General features: G+C 36.1%; 1 protein-coding gene across 1 annotated transcript in view; it reads left to right on the plus strand.

Annotated features, from left to right (window-relative positions):
• The first annotated feature begins 53 nt into the window (after nt 1–53).
• Nucleotides 54–13,898, plus strand: part of triqk (triple QxxK/R motif containing) — a 33,154-nt gene continuing 19,309 nt past the window's right edge. Inside the window, exons 1-2 of the mRNA XM_041248800.1 lie at nt 54–153; nt 10,412–10,483. Coding sequence (XP_041104734.1) covers nt 10,420–10,483 — 64 coding nt within the window. The 5' untranslated portion in view covers nt 54–153; nt 10,412–10,419. The remainder of the gene's footprint in view (nt 154–10,411; nt 10,484–13,898) is intronic.

The raw sequence follows: 13,898 nt of genomic DNA on the forward strand, positions 1-13,898 counted from the left end.
AAAAAAAAAAAAAAAAAAAAAAAAAAAAAATAAGAGAGACAATAGGGCGCGGCGTGGGTAAAGCAGCTGATTGGTTAAAGAAAAAAATAAACTAGGTGACGTGGGCTGAAAGAGGAACGTCTGAAACTGCAGGATCTGGGAATAACAAAAAAGGTAACGTTGCCGTGCACTTCCAAATGACAAACGCATGCAAATGTAAAACCATTTTATTTTGTGTGTTGAAATGATTATTTTCTATGCGCATTAACGCTGATTCTATTGAACGAGCACTGGCAGTTTTGTTCCAGGATACGTGTGCAGTGTAGTGCTTTAGGACTTGAACAAACTAGTAATTGTCAGGTAATTCCGCCCCATGCAGTGCGATTGGTTTATGAGAACAAGTCCTGAAAGATGATTGGAGAAGGACGCTGCTCGTTGGCACATGTGCAGCCAGTTGTGTGTGTAGGGTTAGGCTGATCCGTTGTGTTGGCATTTGGAAGTGATACAGGAAGGAATTGTCAGTACACAAAGTTAGGGTGAGGAATTTTACGATTAGCACGATGAACTTTTTTTTCTTTTTCTTTTTTAAAGCATTTTATTAAAAGCAGTACGTATGTTAAAACGTGCAGAGGTGGTCCTACATTTTATAGGACATGATAAATGCAAATATGGAACGATTGTTATTTAACAAATAAACAAATACAGGATTTAGTTCTTGCTCATATTGCATATTGTTGTTTTGGTCTTTGCAACACAGCAGAACCCAACAGATGCATTTCAAAGCAAGGAAACGATGACCACACAGTTTCATTGCAATTTAATATTTAATTTCTATACTTAACTGCACCCAGCCTATTCCCTTTACTCGGGGGTCAGTAAAACAGTTAATAGTGTGCGCATACGTAAATTCTGGATATTTCTATTTAATTTCCTCATTACTTCGATTAAGTGGGCTGCTCTTAACTGCCAGATAATGTACTCTGCACCGAGTTTGCGCTGTGAATATAGCATAATACTAGTTTATGGGTATGATCAAAGCATGTGCACACATTTGCACCTACTTGCTCCAAATGGGAATTATTATTAAAATAATGATTAATGCTTTTGTGTTGCTTTATAGGTCAACCAAACATTATCCCTAACCATACATGATAATATGAAAGATAGTGTTAACAAAAATGTTAAACAAAACCACTGTACCACCAATCACCTCTCGTGCAATTATTTTTTTTTTTTTTTTTTTTTTTACTTAAACAGTACATTCTCAATGGGTCATTCAGTGTCAAAACAGACCTTGAGTTTGACCACAGTAGATTTCCAGCAGAATTGATATCAACCATTTGTGTGTGTGTGTATGTGTATGTTTATATATATAGATAGATAGATCGATAGATATTGTAGTGATCCTGGATGGGGAGGGGAATCAGGATAGTGTAAAGGGGGTGTGCGCGTGAGTGCAAGGGGTTGCATGGTGTGCGTGTGTGCATGCAGGGGTTGAATGTTGTGTGTGTTTGCAGGAGGTTGCTTTGTGTGTGTATGCATACAGGGGTTACATGTTGTGTGTCTGAGGGAATTGGGGTGCAGGTTTGGCGCGTAGAACATGGGGGCGGGGGTCTGAGGTAAGGGAGCGAGGGGATCTAAGTGGGTCTGAAAAAGACTGTGAGGATTGGGGGGGGACAAGAATGTGAGAGAAGGTTGTGTTTGGGGTAGATTAAAGGAAAAACTACTATAATCATTTTCATTTTCGACGACCAGTTCCCTTCCTCTACTTAATGATTTCATTTTTTTAATGAATTGCTGTACAACAAAAGGCTTGGGCCTTCATCTACTCACAGTTGCAGTCTCATTCTGTCCCAGATGAACCTGAAAACACTACTACTGTCTCTGTCTATCTCTCTATCAATCTATCTAGAGATTTTCTTGCCTTGTCACAGTGGGCACTCCTAATCATAATTGCACTTCAGCTGTGTACCTGAATGACAAACAGCAGGAAAATGCATGTTCAGTAGTGCTTGTAATTGATGTCAGGTCCGCTGGCAAAAGCAATTGGTTTTGTTGATGGACAATGTAATTAAGTAATAATGATACTAGTAATACTACGAATAATAGTTAAAAAAAAAAAAAAAAAAAAAAAAAAAAAAAGACAGTAATATACAAATATGATTTTTGGAGAGTGAGTATGAGCAAAAATAATACTTGGCCAACAAACATGGCCTACACAGTTCCATGTAATGATTTCTGTTGTATTATTGTAGAGGTGTTGGTACTGCAGTTGGGGTTATGTCTGCTTAGGGTATAGATCCTATATGTTTCTGTAAACCTGCTACAACCGCTACTACGTTTCGGTTTCTGGATGATAAAATCCCTTATGTTTTGAAATCTAGGCTTCGCATTTGGTACACAACTGTATTCTGTGTTTTTTAGCTAAGTTCAGTCATGGGTATCATATAAGTATTTATATCTGTCACCGCTTTGATCACTTGAATATGTACTTTTCACTGCCACCTGAGAGATATTTTCAAACCATTTGATCTATTGTGCCATTTGTTTTTTTGTTTTTTTTAAATCTGTACATTGAAATGCAATGTTAAGACTGTGATGGCCGTGTTAGCTCCCACACAACCTACAGTGTTTCCACACAAATGTTTTGACGTGCTGTGTGAATAACAGTGTGTGTGTGTGTGTGTGTGTGTGTGTGTGTATATATATATATATATATATATATATATATATATATATATATATATATATATATATATCTATATATATTATTTGCATCAGAATTGCTGTCAGGGAAATGCCATTTGGGGATTAAGAAAATCTTCAGCCTACATCACACAGAGCCCTTTGTAGTACGTGTTCTTTTTAGCAGCCCCATGCTCTATGACATTTCTTCAAAAAAGCACTGAGCACAGTCTTGGGCTGTTTTACTCCCTTACTTTGTTCTTCTAGTCTGTATAATACCCCATTGATCAAAGTTTTCCCTTATACCACTGGAACACACTGTTTTTGATACAATGTAACCCATTGCATCTGTTAAGATTTTTTTCTTACAATGCAAGGTGTGTAATGTTTATAATCTGCACAGGGCATGGCTGATTTCTTTAAACAATCCACTGTAAAGAAACAAAAAAAGGTTATAAAAATGAATCCAATTGAAAGGATTCACACAATTTAGCTCAAGCAGAATGAACCCAATTGTCTTTTCCAATAAAGGGTATACAGCAATAGATCCACACATTGTTTTATAATGTTATTTATGCTTTTTTTTGTTTGTTTATATAATGTTATGTACTTCCAATTCATAGTATAACAACATACGTTTAAAAACAGAACATTTATTTTAATACTACTGAAGATATAGTTTCTAATAATAATTTGGGTTCAGTGCTTTCTTGTGCAGGAACATGCCTATTATCTTGGTATGTTAATTCTAGCCCCTTTTGTTTGTCCTAATGGAATTAGCGATGCCCCTCGTTTATGAGCCTAAGACTAGAATTACAGAAGGCTCAGGTGTGTTAATAGGATATGGTCCATGACCCATTAACATCCTGACCCATATATACATCTCAGCTCTGCTCATCAAAGGCAAAGAGACCTTGGTCAGCATAAGCTGGGTAAGGGTCAGGTGGGGAATGAGATTGGCAATTCACACCCTGAGACCCCTTCGCTGCAGACATTCTCATTCCCTCATGCAAAAGAAGTAGCTGACTAGTTTAGATCTGCTTTTATTTTATTTTTCTAATTGCAAAAAATATATTTTATATTCATTAGAGAACCAATTCGTATTCACATTATATATACATATATATATATATATATATATATATATATATATATATATATATATATATATATATATATATATATATATATTACACACACAGGGCCATAGTCAGCCATGAAAAATCACAGAGACAATAAGAATATTTGTTGTAGGCACTATACTTAGTTTTAAATCCTAATGTAATAACCAGACCCATTTTAGTTTTTATAAAATGTCGTTCAGAAGGTGGGCAGTGTGCAAAGACATGCTACTGACTAATCAACAATTTTGTGGACATACTGAATATAATACACTAGGAAAGTCAATGTGTCATTTGCTTAGCAAAGGGCTTAGCGACCACAAACCTGGTAGTAAAACAAACCAGCAAAATGGCATTGTGTTACGGTGTAATTCAGTGATGAACCGGTAAAGTTATTGTAAATATAAAACTGCTGTACAGTTATGTTTCTACAAATCCATATTTCTTGTGTACAACGAATACAGACAGTAGCCTACTAAACACATCAATCACTAGACATAAGTAAATATACACAATTTAAGCATACAATATGTCGAGCTGAACAGTTCTTGACTCAACACGAAACAACCATTTTACACCCAATTTCAATTGTGTATGGCTGGCCTGTTCACGGAGCCCAATGTTTGGGTCTCAGGACCTACATGTATAAAGCATATTCATATATATCTATCAGGGGTAAGCCCCCAAACCCCTACCTAAAATGACATAATAATATTCACAACCTGGGTCCTCTAAACTATTGTATAGAATTGCTAAAATTTGCATAAATTCAGTCCGCTAGACTGCAGTTTACAAGCCGCTTCCAGTAAGCGGTTTAGAATTTGAATATTAATAAGCTTGGATCTCTGAACTGCGGACTACCAAGGGAATGTATTATTCCTTACTATTAGGCTGATGTGCACTTTATTCTAATCAACATTATTACTTTGCCTCACCTTGTAAAAAAAGTTGCTAATAAGCCTTGGTCGTTTCGAAGCCATTTGAACACGTTTAACTCCCATGGTTAGGGTGGTAGGAACTGAGCTGTATTGTGTTGCTGCAGTCTGCAACGACAGTAAATATTTTGAAGAGCACACAGGCTACAGATATCAGTGGGACTTGGGAATGAATGTGTGCACACATGATGAAAAGCATTTTATTTTGCAGCAAAGCAAAGTGTAAAAGGGCCTAAATAAATAATTATTAGTATGATTGCCTCATAGCTGGCTATGGCCGTGTGTGTGTGTGTGTGGGTATACTGTAGATGCCTGTTATTAGCAACCCTGATAAAGACAGCTTTCAGTTATTAACAACATTTTCCCAGGAACCAATCCCGTTCCATAGACTTTAATGTTAATGGAATTCTGATATTAGCGACTGCACAATGCTTATTTACAACTTTATTACTAGTTGCCAGTGCTAGAGGTGCACTTGCATGATTTATGCGCATACTTCATGTAGCTTTTATAACACACTGACTTCGTAACTGTGTATTCCTGGCAGACTGAGGCAGAATCGTGGCTTCGAAAATTGTGATGGATTTACAGCGGGAGGTGGTGCATTATAAAAAGCAGACAACATTGGAGAATTTCTTATTTTAAGATTGTGTTCTTTAGAATTGATTGTAAGTACATGTGGCAAAGTGGTTGATTGTATACAGGTGCAGGGGTGGTGCAGTGCTGTAATGAACAGAGGTTTTTATCCAGTTTGGAAAGGGTGCTTTTATTTATATCCAGGTCTGGTGAGCAAATACTAAACAATGTGTATTGCATGAAGGAAACAATAACGGGTTGCAGTCCAAACAATAAAGAGAAATTATCCATCCCACAATAATACTAACACAGTCACCAGTCTTCGGTGTGTGTAGTAGTGCTCACGGTGGATAATAACAGTTTATTTTGTGACTGTGGTATAGTGTTGATCCAGCTTTGTACTGGCCCAAGGCGATAGCTCTGGATACGTGTTAGCCATCTGGTGGTTCACAAACAAGAAAATTACTAACAACACGAAAACAAACAAAACACTCTAGATTCGGTTACGTTTCAATGGGGTCTCTCACAGTCCTTCTAGGTTTAAAATACAAAATCAAAAGCGAAGGGACATCTTACGATTCTCTGTCCCCTTTTTATGCTGTCACACATGACCCCTTGGTAAATGAGTACAACCGCCTCTCCAATCTGTTTTTGTCTCGTCATTTCCCTTCCGGGTCAATGTGTTCTTGCAACAGAGTCTCACCGCCTTCCAGACTGTCCGACTTCCCGATACTGATCGATGTGTGGTTTGGATCATTGTTGTGTTGGAACATCCAATTGCGCTTTAAACCAAGTTTTGTAGCAGAGGGTTTCAGATGATTGGCCAATATCCTTTGGTATGCTATGGAATCCATTTTACCATGTATTGGAACAAAATTTCCTGTGTCATTAGAGGTAAAACAGCCCCATTGAATGATATTACCACCACCATGCTGGACAGTAGGTATGGTGTTCTTTTCTTTGTACACCTCACCAGACTTCGTCCAAATGGAACGACCTATCAGCATGACCAGGTAGCTCGATTTGCTTTCCATCACTCCACAAAACCTTTGACCAGAACTCATATCCATCATTCAAATGCCTTTTTGTAAGCTTTAAGTGATTGTCCTTGTGACGTTTTCCTAAAATGGCTTTTTCCTTGGCCTGCGTCCATTGAGACCTTCACCTTGCAATACTCGACCTATGGTTGAAATGGAAACACCATTTCTACTTGCAGCCAGTTCACTTTGAATATCTCTGGCAGTCAATCTCAGATTGTTATTTACCTTCCTCACAATTCTTCTGCTTGTTCTTGGTGAAAAAACCTTTCTTCTAGACAGAGGGAGCGTTGTGACCATACCATGTGTCTTGTACTTCTTGAATAGAAACAATAGTTGAAATTGGGATACTCAGATGATTGGAACTCTTGTATCTTTCTCGAGCTTTATGACAATAAATAATTTTCTGCCTGTGGTCTTCAGATAGATCTTTACTTTTGCCCATATTGACTTATTGGTAATGACAGCAATTATCCTATGCCTAACCATTTTATGCTCTAAGAATGTTCACCTACAATCCAGCCTTTTCTAGACTTTTCTAGAATTAAGTTCTGCATTATCATATTAAAATTTCTAGCACCTTGAAGACAATACTATCATATCATCTAAGGGTATGAATACTTTTGAGTTAGCATTTTAGGGGATTTGCAAAAAAAAAAAAAAATAAATAAATAAAATAAATAATTGTAGACATCTATGTCTTGTAACTTTTTTTCTTCATCCACAAAAGCAAAACTTTTGCTAGAAAAGATTTTTCCTAAATGTCTAGATTTACTGCAACTTATTGAGTTTATGTCTGGCTATAAAATATGAATTACACTATTATTAATTTACAACAAGAAGTTACGCTGCATATGCACCCTCACCAGGATAATTAAACACTAAAAGTAAGGGCACGTCACCACGAGTGACATTCAGGTTTCAATACCGTGAACAATTGCAGTTATATCAACTGCAAATGTCATTTCATTTTTCTTGGAGGAACATGATGCAGTGACATAATATATGATATGATACTGTCTAACGTTACACTCTGTCAGTATGCACTGGTTCTGATTCGCTAGTTACCTTCAATACTTGGATGTTCTGAATTGCCCAAATGCTCTACCAACAGCAAATATGTTCTTCTTATTGTGCAATTCTCACATTTCTTTCATATATAATGTTAATAAAAAGGAATTTAAAAGTATATGTAATTTTTTTTTTTTCATTTCACCTGTTTTTGTTTGTAGTTGGGGAAAATGACATATTGTGCCAAATCTGCCATCATGCAGGATAAAAACAATTATTATTTTTATGGATATGATATCAATTACAAAAACTACCTACACTTACAGCAACTAAAATAATGTTAAAACACACTCATGACAAGTTCTTGCATTGTTGCATATAACCTCATTGATAACTACAGAGTGTAACAACAATAAATGGCACATAATACAATGTAGCATCAGATTGGGTCATAATATCATTCTGAGTATGAAAGTAAAATAATTGAAATATGTAGAAGGGGATTTTAAGCCATTCTCTGTGTCTACTTGGTTTCTGGTCACAAACTCCCCCACTGACAAAGAATGCTTTTAAAAAGAGTCGTAAACTAAATACTGGACATATGGCTTATCTTCACAATCGCTGAATGACTCTTTCAGCACCGCAAGCCAGACAGTTCTGGGTGCTTTGACACCTTAGACAGGAACCAGTCCATCACATAAATCCAGCCGACAGTGGTAGAATAGCAGACCAATGGAGATCAAGGGGCCGCGTTGGAATGAGAACAACCAATGAAAAATAACCAAACTATCCAACCACAAGGGTAAAGAGAACGTTACAAAAGTATAAGAGTGACACTCAAACAGGGCTCCCAACAAAAAATCCAAGGTTCCAATACATAAACCAGTCTTTGAACTGTGACAATTGGGAGATCCAGCCTGCGATCAGCTGGAACAGAGATACCATCTTCAGACATTAATACGAGATAACTATTCTAATGTTTGTCTTGATGTGGGAGTCCACTGCGTGAGATGTCTAAAATCATGAAAGTACTTGCAATCAAATCTTGATCACCGGAGACAGAGTTGGATGAACATTTAAAGTTGACATAAATTTAAGTATGTTCAGTGTAGGAGTCTGCAATCGAATATCCCAGACCTTACTGGACGAAGAGTGAATACCTAAATAGTTAATGACTCTAGTTCTTTGCAAAGACATTTCTTTCGTACCCTGAAGTGGCGATGAAACCCAAGTAAGACAGACCCGGAACCTGGACCTGTCCTTGACAGCAGGAGAGCCTTCGAGCACCTGTATTGTTCAAGACACCGAACAGCTAGAGGAGGCAACACAAGTCCATTAAGTATTCAATGAGTAGTGTTTTTAATCCTCTTATGAACTCGAGAATAAGCAGGCGTTAAAATTAAGTTAATATTTTGTTTTAAGTGTAATGTAAGAAAACCGTGTTATTGCTTTCAATTCATGCTTTGAGTTAATTAACAATATGGTATTTGTTTGTATGTGTAGCCATATTTGTATTTATTTATACAAATGGATGTGGGTTTTATAAGGCAATTGTCTCTGCGTTAGGAGCTAAAATTCAGATTTAGCTGTCTTGATAATAGATAATTCTTGATAGGTTGTCTGGATGCAAAGAGTGTCTTTATCTCGCAAGAGTGAGAATTGCCTTCAAAACCAAAACTATATATGAGACTGATTTAAAAAGGCTTTGATTATCAAATATTAACAGAAGTAAATATTTGTGTTACTAACGATACCCCTGTTAAGACTAACTTTCGTCTTAAATAGCTGTCTGGAATGCAGTTGTAACCTTAAGGAAATCTGCCATAGATTGCGTTTAATCGATAGTCAATGTTGTGTAGTCTGATAGTTTCGATAAAGGTCGGGTTCTACATGAGTTGAATTCAAAACAATGTATTTTATTATTACCATTTAAACTAATCCAAATACAAATATACATTGCACACTACAACAACATATGCATTTTAACAGTTTAATCTGCAGAAATTAATTGTTAATCCCTGGGATAAAAAAAGCAGAGCCTGGGAACTCCCCTTCTCCCATCAAATCGCACCATACACACATATATATAATCACACACACACAGTATGAGGAATCACTTTATTCATTCATTTTATTCTTGTTAACTCATATGGAGAATAAAGAGTTTGGTACAAGAAAAAGTGATACGGTACAGTCCCATGGGAGCAACACTGTCAGCAAACTTTCCTTCAGAACATTCTAATATAGATCTGTTATTCCCTGTTCACATTGACCTCAACACATTTTAAATCTTGCAGTCACCTTTATGCAAATACATGTCTCATTAGACACTGCGGCAGTACGTGCTGATGTCTCACTGAGATTCTTCAGAGTTTCTTACCACAACTCTCAGCAGTGGAGGGAGAGATTATGAGAATAGGGAAAAGATTTTACGTAATTCAAAAGGTAAACTTTTTAAAAAATATTTCACATTGTCAGATACAACCTTCCAGAAGGGCTTTTTTCATAAATATGTATCAATTATAACAGTAACCTTTTTATTTTTCAGTCTGGGGTGTGTGGAGCAATTTGGTATCTTTAATCACAAGCCCTTTAGTTCACTGGAAGATGAACTCATAGAAATTCACAAACAAACAATTCTCAGTGGTGGTAATTTCTTGCATTTTACAGTTAAAATCAAAAAGTAGAAGCAGCAGGGAAATTTGTTTTATTTTTTAATACAAGACATTATAAAGGGAGATGTTGTTATGTAATGCTATGTAGAATTATACCATTATATTTCATATAGGCCTACATATGATAACCATTTAGAAAATAATTTGAACATACAGCAACACAGTTTAGTAGTGTTGGCACGATTTAACAAATATTTATTTATTTATTTTAAAAATCATTTTATTTTATTTTAAAAAAGGAGCATATTAAAGTTAATTTGTATAACCTGCTCAATGTCCAAGTTAATAAATAATTGGAACGTGCAGTGTTGTTGAATGTGTACTGTATTGTGTAATACGGTGCATTAAAAAGCCAACATAGTTAAATGCAAAGTTGTTTTTTTTTTTTTTAGAAAAAACAATGGGAAGAAAAGAGGCTACTACTTCTGGAAAATTGCCTGTTGATCAATATCGAAAGCAAATTGGTAAGTATTTACCACATCGATCAAGGCTTGGGAATGTGTTCACAATGTAGTTCAGCAAGTGCAACATTTACAACTGTTGTGTAATTTGTAATTAACTTCACATCTTGTAAAAGCTTAATCGTTAACGTTTCCATTTTGACTTTTACATTAAGCAAACATTCTTGTATTTTCAACCACTTTTAGTGACCCCATTTGTTTGTAAAAAGAAATAAACAAACCAAAAAAACATGATGTAGCATGTTTGTATGCGTGTACCTGTGATTACTGCTTGGTAGAATACACAGAGTAAGCATGTTAATGCAGGCAGCTATTTGTGTTACTTTTTAGTGTAATTGTAATTTATGAATGTAATTACTGCAGCATAACTGTAACTAATTATAACTGAACAAAATAGCATTGGAATTGTAATTTCAGTAAAAAAAAAAATGTTGTAATTATAATAGAATTGGCCCCAGGTTTGACTAAGTGTGTAGAATATTTGACTTGCCCTTTAAGAGACAAGTTATAGTATCTGTGCTGACCACTGGGCAGCACAGTGTGCTAAAGTTTTTTTTTTTTTTTTTTTTTTTTTTTAAACTTAGAACTGTTTAAAGGAGAGGTGACTTTAGCCACAGTGTTCAGTGTTTTTTTTTTTTTTTTTTTTTTTTGCACATTCCTAAAAGCTTCTGGCAGTAGGGGTGGGTCGGTATACCGTTTTTTTTTTTTGGTTTACCTCGGTTTAGGTACATTACAGTATTAATACAGTTTCTTTTCGTCTAAACCGTAATTATCGTAATTCGGTTATACACCGGTTAACGCATTTTTTCAACTGCAAACATGCTTCTTCTAAATCAAGTAATAAGTATCAACTTTTGGTAATAAACAAATACATTTTTAATTTAAATTTAATGCAAGGAAGAAGGCACACTGGGCTCTTAGTTAGACCTTGGGTTGAATCTGAGATTTATTAATATTTATTTCTAGCAGATGCCCTTATCTAGGGCGACTTACAGTTGCTACAAAACATCACAATACAAAATATCCAATTACAAAATATCACATTACAGATAAGAGCAGTTATAAAGTACATAAAATCATTAGAAAATAAGATCAAATTCAAATCAGAGCAAAATAAGGAATAGAGTAAATAATTGCATTTAAGAGCGAGTTCGACTAAGAGCAGTTAAACTTGTAGTAAAGCTATTTGCTTATATGAGTAAAGTCCATTAAGGGCACGTAGTGAGTACAATGGATAAGAATGATTTCAAATAAGAGCAATTACAAAAAAAAGTGAATACGGATACCTATAAGAGTAAAATCAAGTACAAGATCCAGAAAAGTTATAATTATGAGCAGTAGTAGAGTACGGCAGTTCAGTGCAAGTACAAGCTGATACAAGTACTGGTACAATTGGGTGCCATATAGTCGAGAGGTGTGAGGTTTGCAGATGCTGTCTGAACAGATGTGTCTTGAGGAGGTGCCGGAAGGTGGTCAGGGACTGAGCAGTCCTGAGCCGTGGGTAGGTCACTCTACCACTGAGGGGCAAGAGTGGAGGAGCAGGCTCTGCAAGCAGGGCAGCGGAGGGGGCGAGAGCGGGTGTAGGGACAAATAATAGTCTGGAGATAGGAGGGAGCAAAAAGGTCGAGACAGTGAAAGGCGAATACAGCAAATGATGTGAGATCCACGTGTTTACTACAAAAATTTTCAGCATTTTGGTTTGTTATTTTTACAAAATGTCTTATTACAGTCGGCGACGCCTAATTGGGATCCTGATAATCGGGATTGCTACTTAAATGGGGTACAAGTCTGGGTGGCGGTTCTCCCCAATGATATTGATGTTGTGTAACCCTTTGCAGACAGCCCATTATAGATTCGATCGATTATGTAATTGCTTACTGTGCGGTGACAGGTGTGTTCTTTTTTTCAGGTTAGCATAAAAACCTTTGTCAGACTTCAGACAATCAAACTAACAACAGTTAGTCTGGTATGTAGTTCAAGATCGATATTTTTATTTCATTTTTTAGCAAGGTTGTTTTTTGTTTTTTTGCGTTCCGCAATGCGTTCTACAAGTGCAAAGAATTACCTGACGGCATACTAAATCGCCCAAAATGTTTATAAACAAACAAACATTTACTATACTGAAATATCTGTGTGATAAACTTCAGGCATGACAAACCAACCAAACCAATCAAAATTGCAGTCTGCAAAGGGTAAATTAGGCCGTTACTTTGTTTTATTGGGATGCAGTATTTTCAAATGATGAACGGAGATCGCTTTTCAGAGCAAAACAGGTCTCGTAGCACAGTACAGTGAGGAAGCGTTTGCTCTGTGACTTGTGTAAACCACGTTGAACTCTGGTTTGTCGGGTTGCTGTTACAAAGATAAAGTGGTGCTGACTGTACTTGTTTATTTATTTTTTTTTAACCAAGGACTGGCCATTCAATAACTGTTACCATACTGCCACTAAAGAGTCAAATCCCAAAAGATTTTCATATTTTGTAGAATATCACATTTTTCTTTGTGGGTAAAATTGACATGCTGATACTTTCTGGCTTCAAATTGCTTTCACATGCCATGCGTAACTCAAGAGTTCCCCTACAGCTGTGGCAGGCTTCAACAGTCTGTACTTTTTATTTGCTGTTAATGTCTCACTGTAAATTGTGACTATTGACTTAGACAGCCCAGCCATATACCTGCCAAACAGGGCAATTGAAAAACTGTTCACCTACAGCAGCGGTTCTCAACTTTTTTTTTTTTTTTTTTGAGACCCGCTTTTGTATTTTTCTCCTGAAGCTGTAGAAAAAGTAAAATATTTTGTAGCTATTATAAATAATTATAAATAAGTTTGTAATATTACAAAAGTGCACAATAATGACCCTAACAAAAATAAAAAAAGCAATAGTTTTTAGACAAATTAGTGTCAGACTCCCATAATGATGCGTCACAATAATGTTTTGCACACACCTATCTGAAAATCCATTCTCTGCCAATCTGCCCTGCAGTAAGCCAACAGTCAGAATGTCCAATCATGCAAGCTCATGTGAAAGGTAAAATATCATGCAGCCCTACTCTGAGTCATATTGTATACTTTTTCTGAGTTCTACAATGCAAACAGCTGTGGGGTATTGTGGTTATTGTTGAATTACAGATAATTTTTGCACAAACTTTTTATTCAAAGCTGTAATGGATAAACTGAACACTTATATGAGGAGGAGGTTAAGTGTCAGCAAAACTTGAAATTTACTGGTTGCATAAGTACTCAGCCACTTAAGTCAGTACTTGGTAGAATCACTTTTTGCAACAATTTGTGGTATGAGTCTTTTTGAATAGGTCTGTACTAGCTTAGCACAGTAGGATGGTGAAATTTTTGCCGATTCTTCACAGGAAAATTGCTCCAGTTCAGATAAGTTTATTGGGGATCGTCGATGGACTGCAA

Source organism: Polyodon spathula, chromosome 4 (genome assembly GCF_017654505.1).
Source record: "Polyodon spathula isolate WHYD16114869_AA chromosome 4, ASM1765450v1, whole genome shotgun sequence".
Classification (NCBI taxonomy): Eukaryota; Metazoa; Chordata; class Actinopteri; order Acipenseriformes; family Polyodontidae; genus Polyodon; species Polyodon spathula.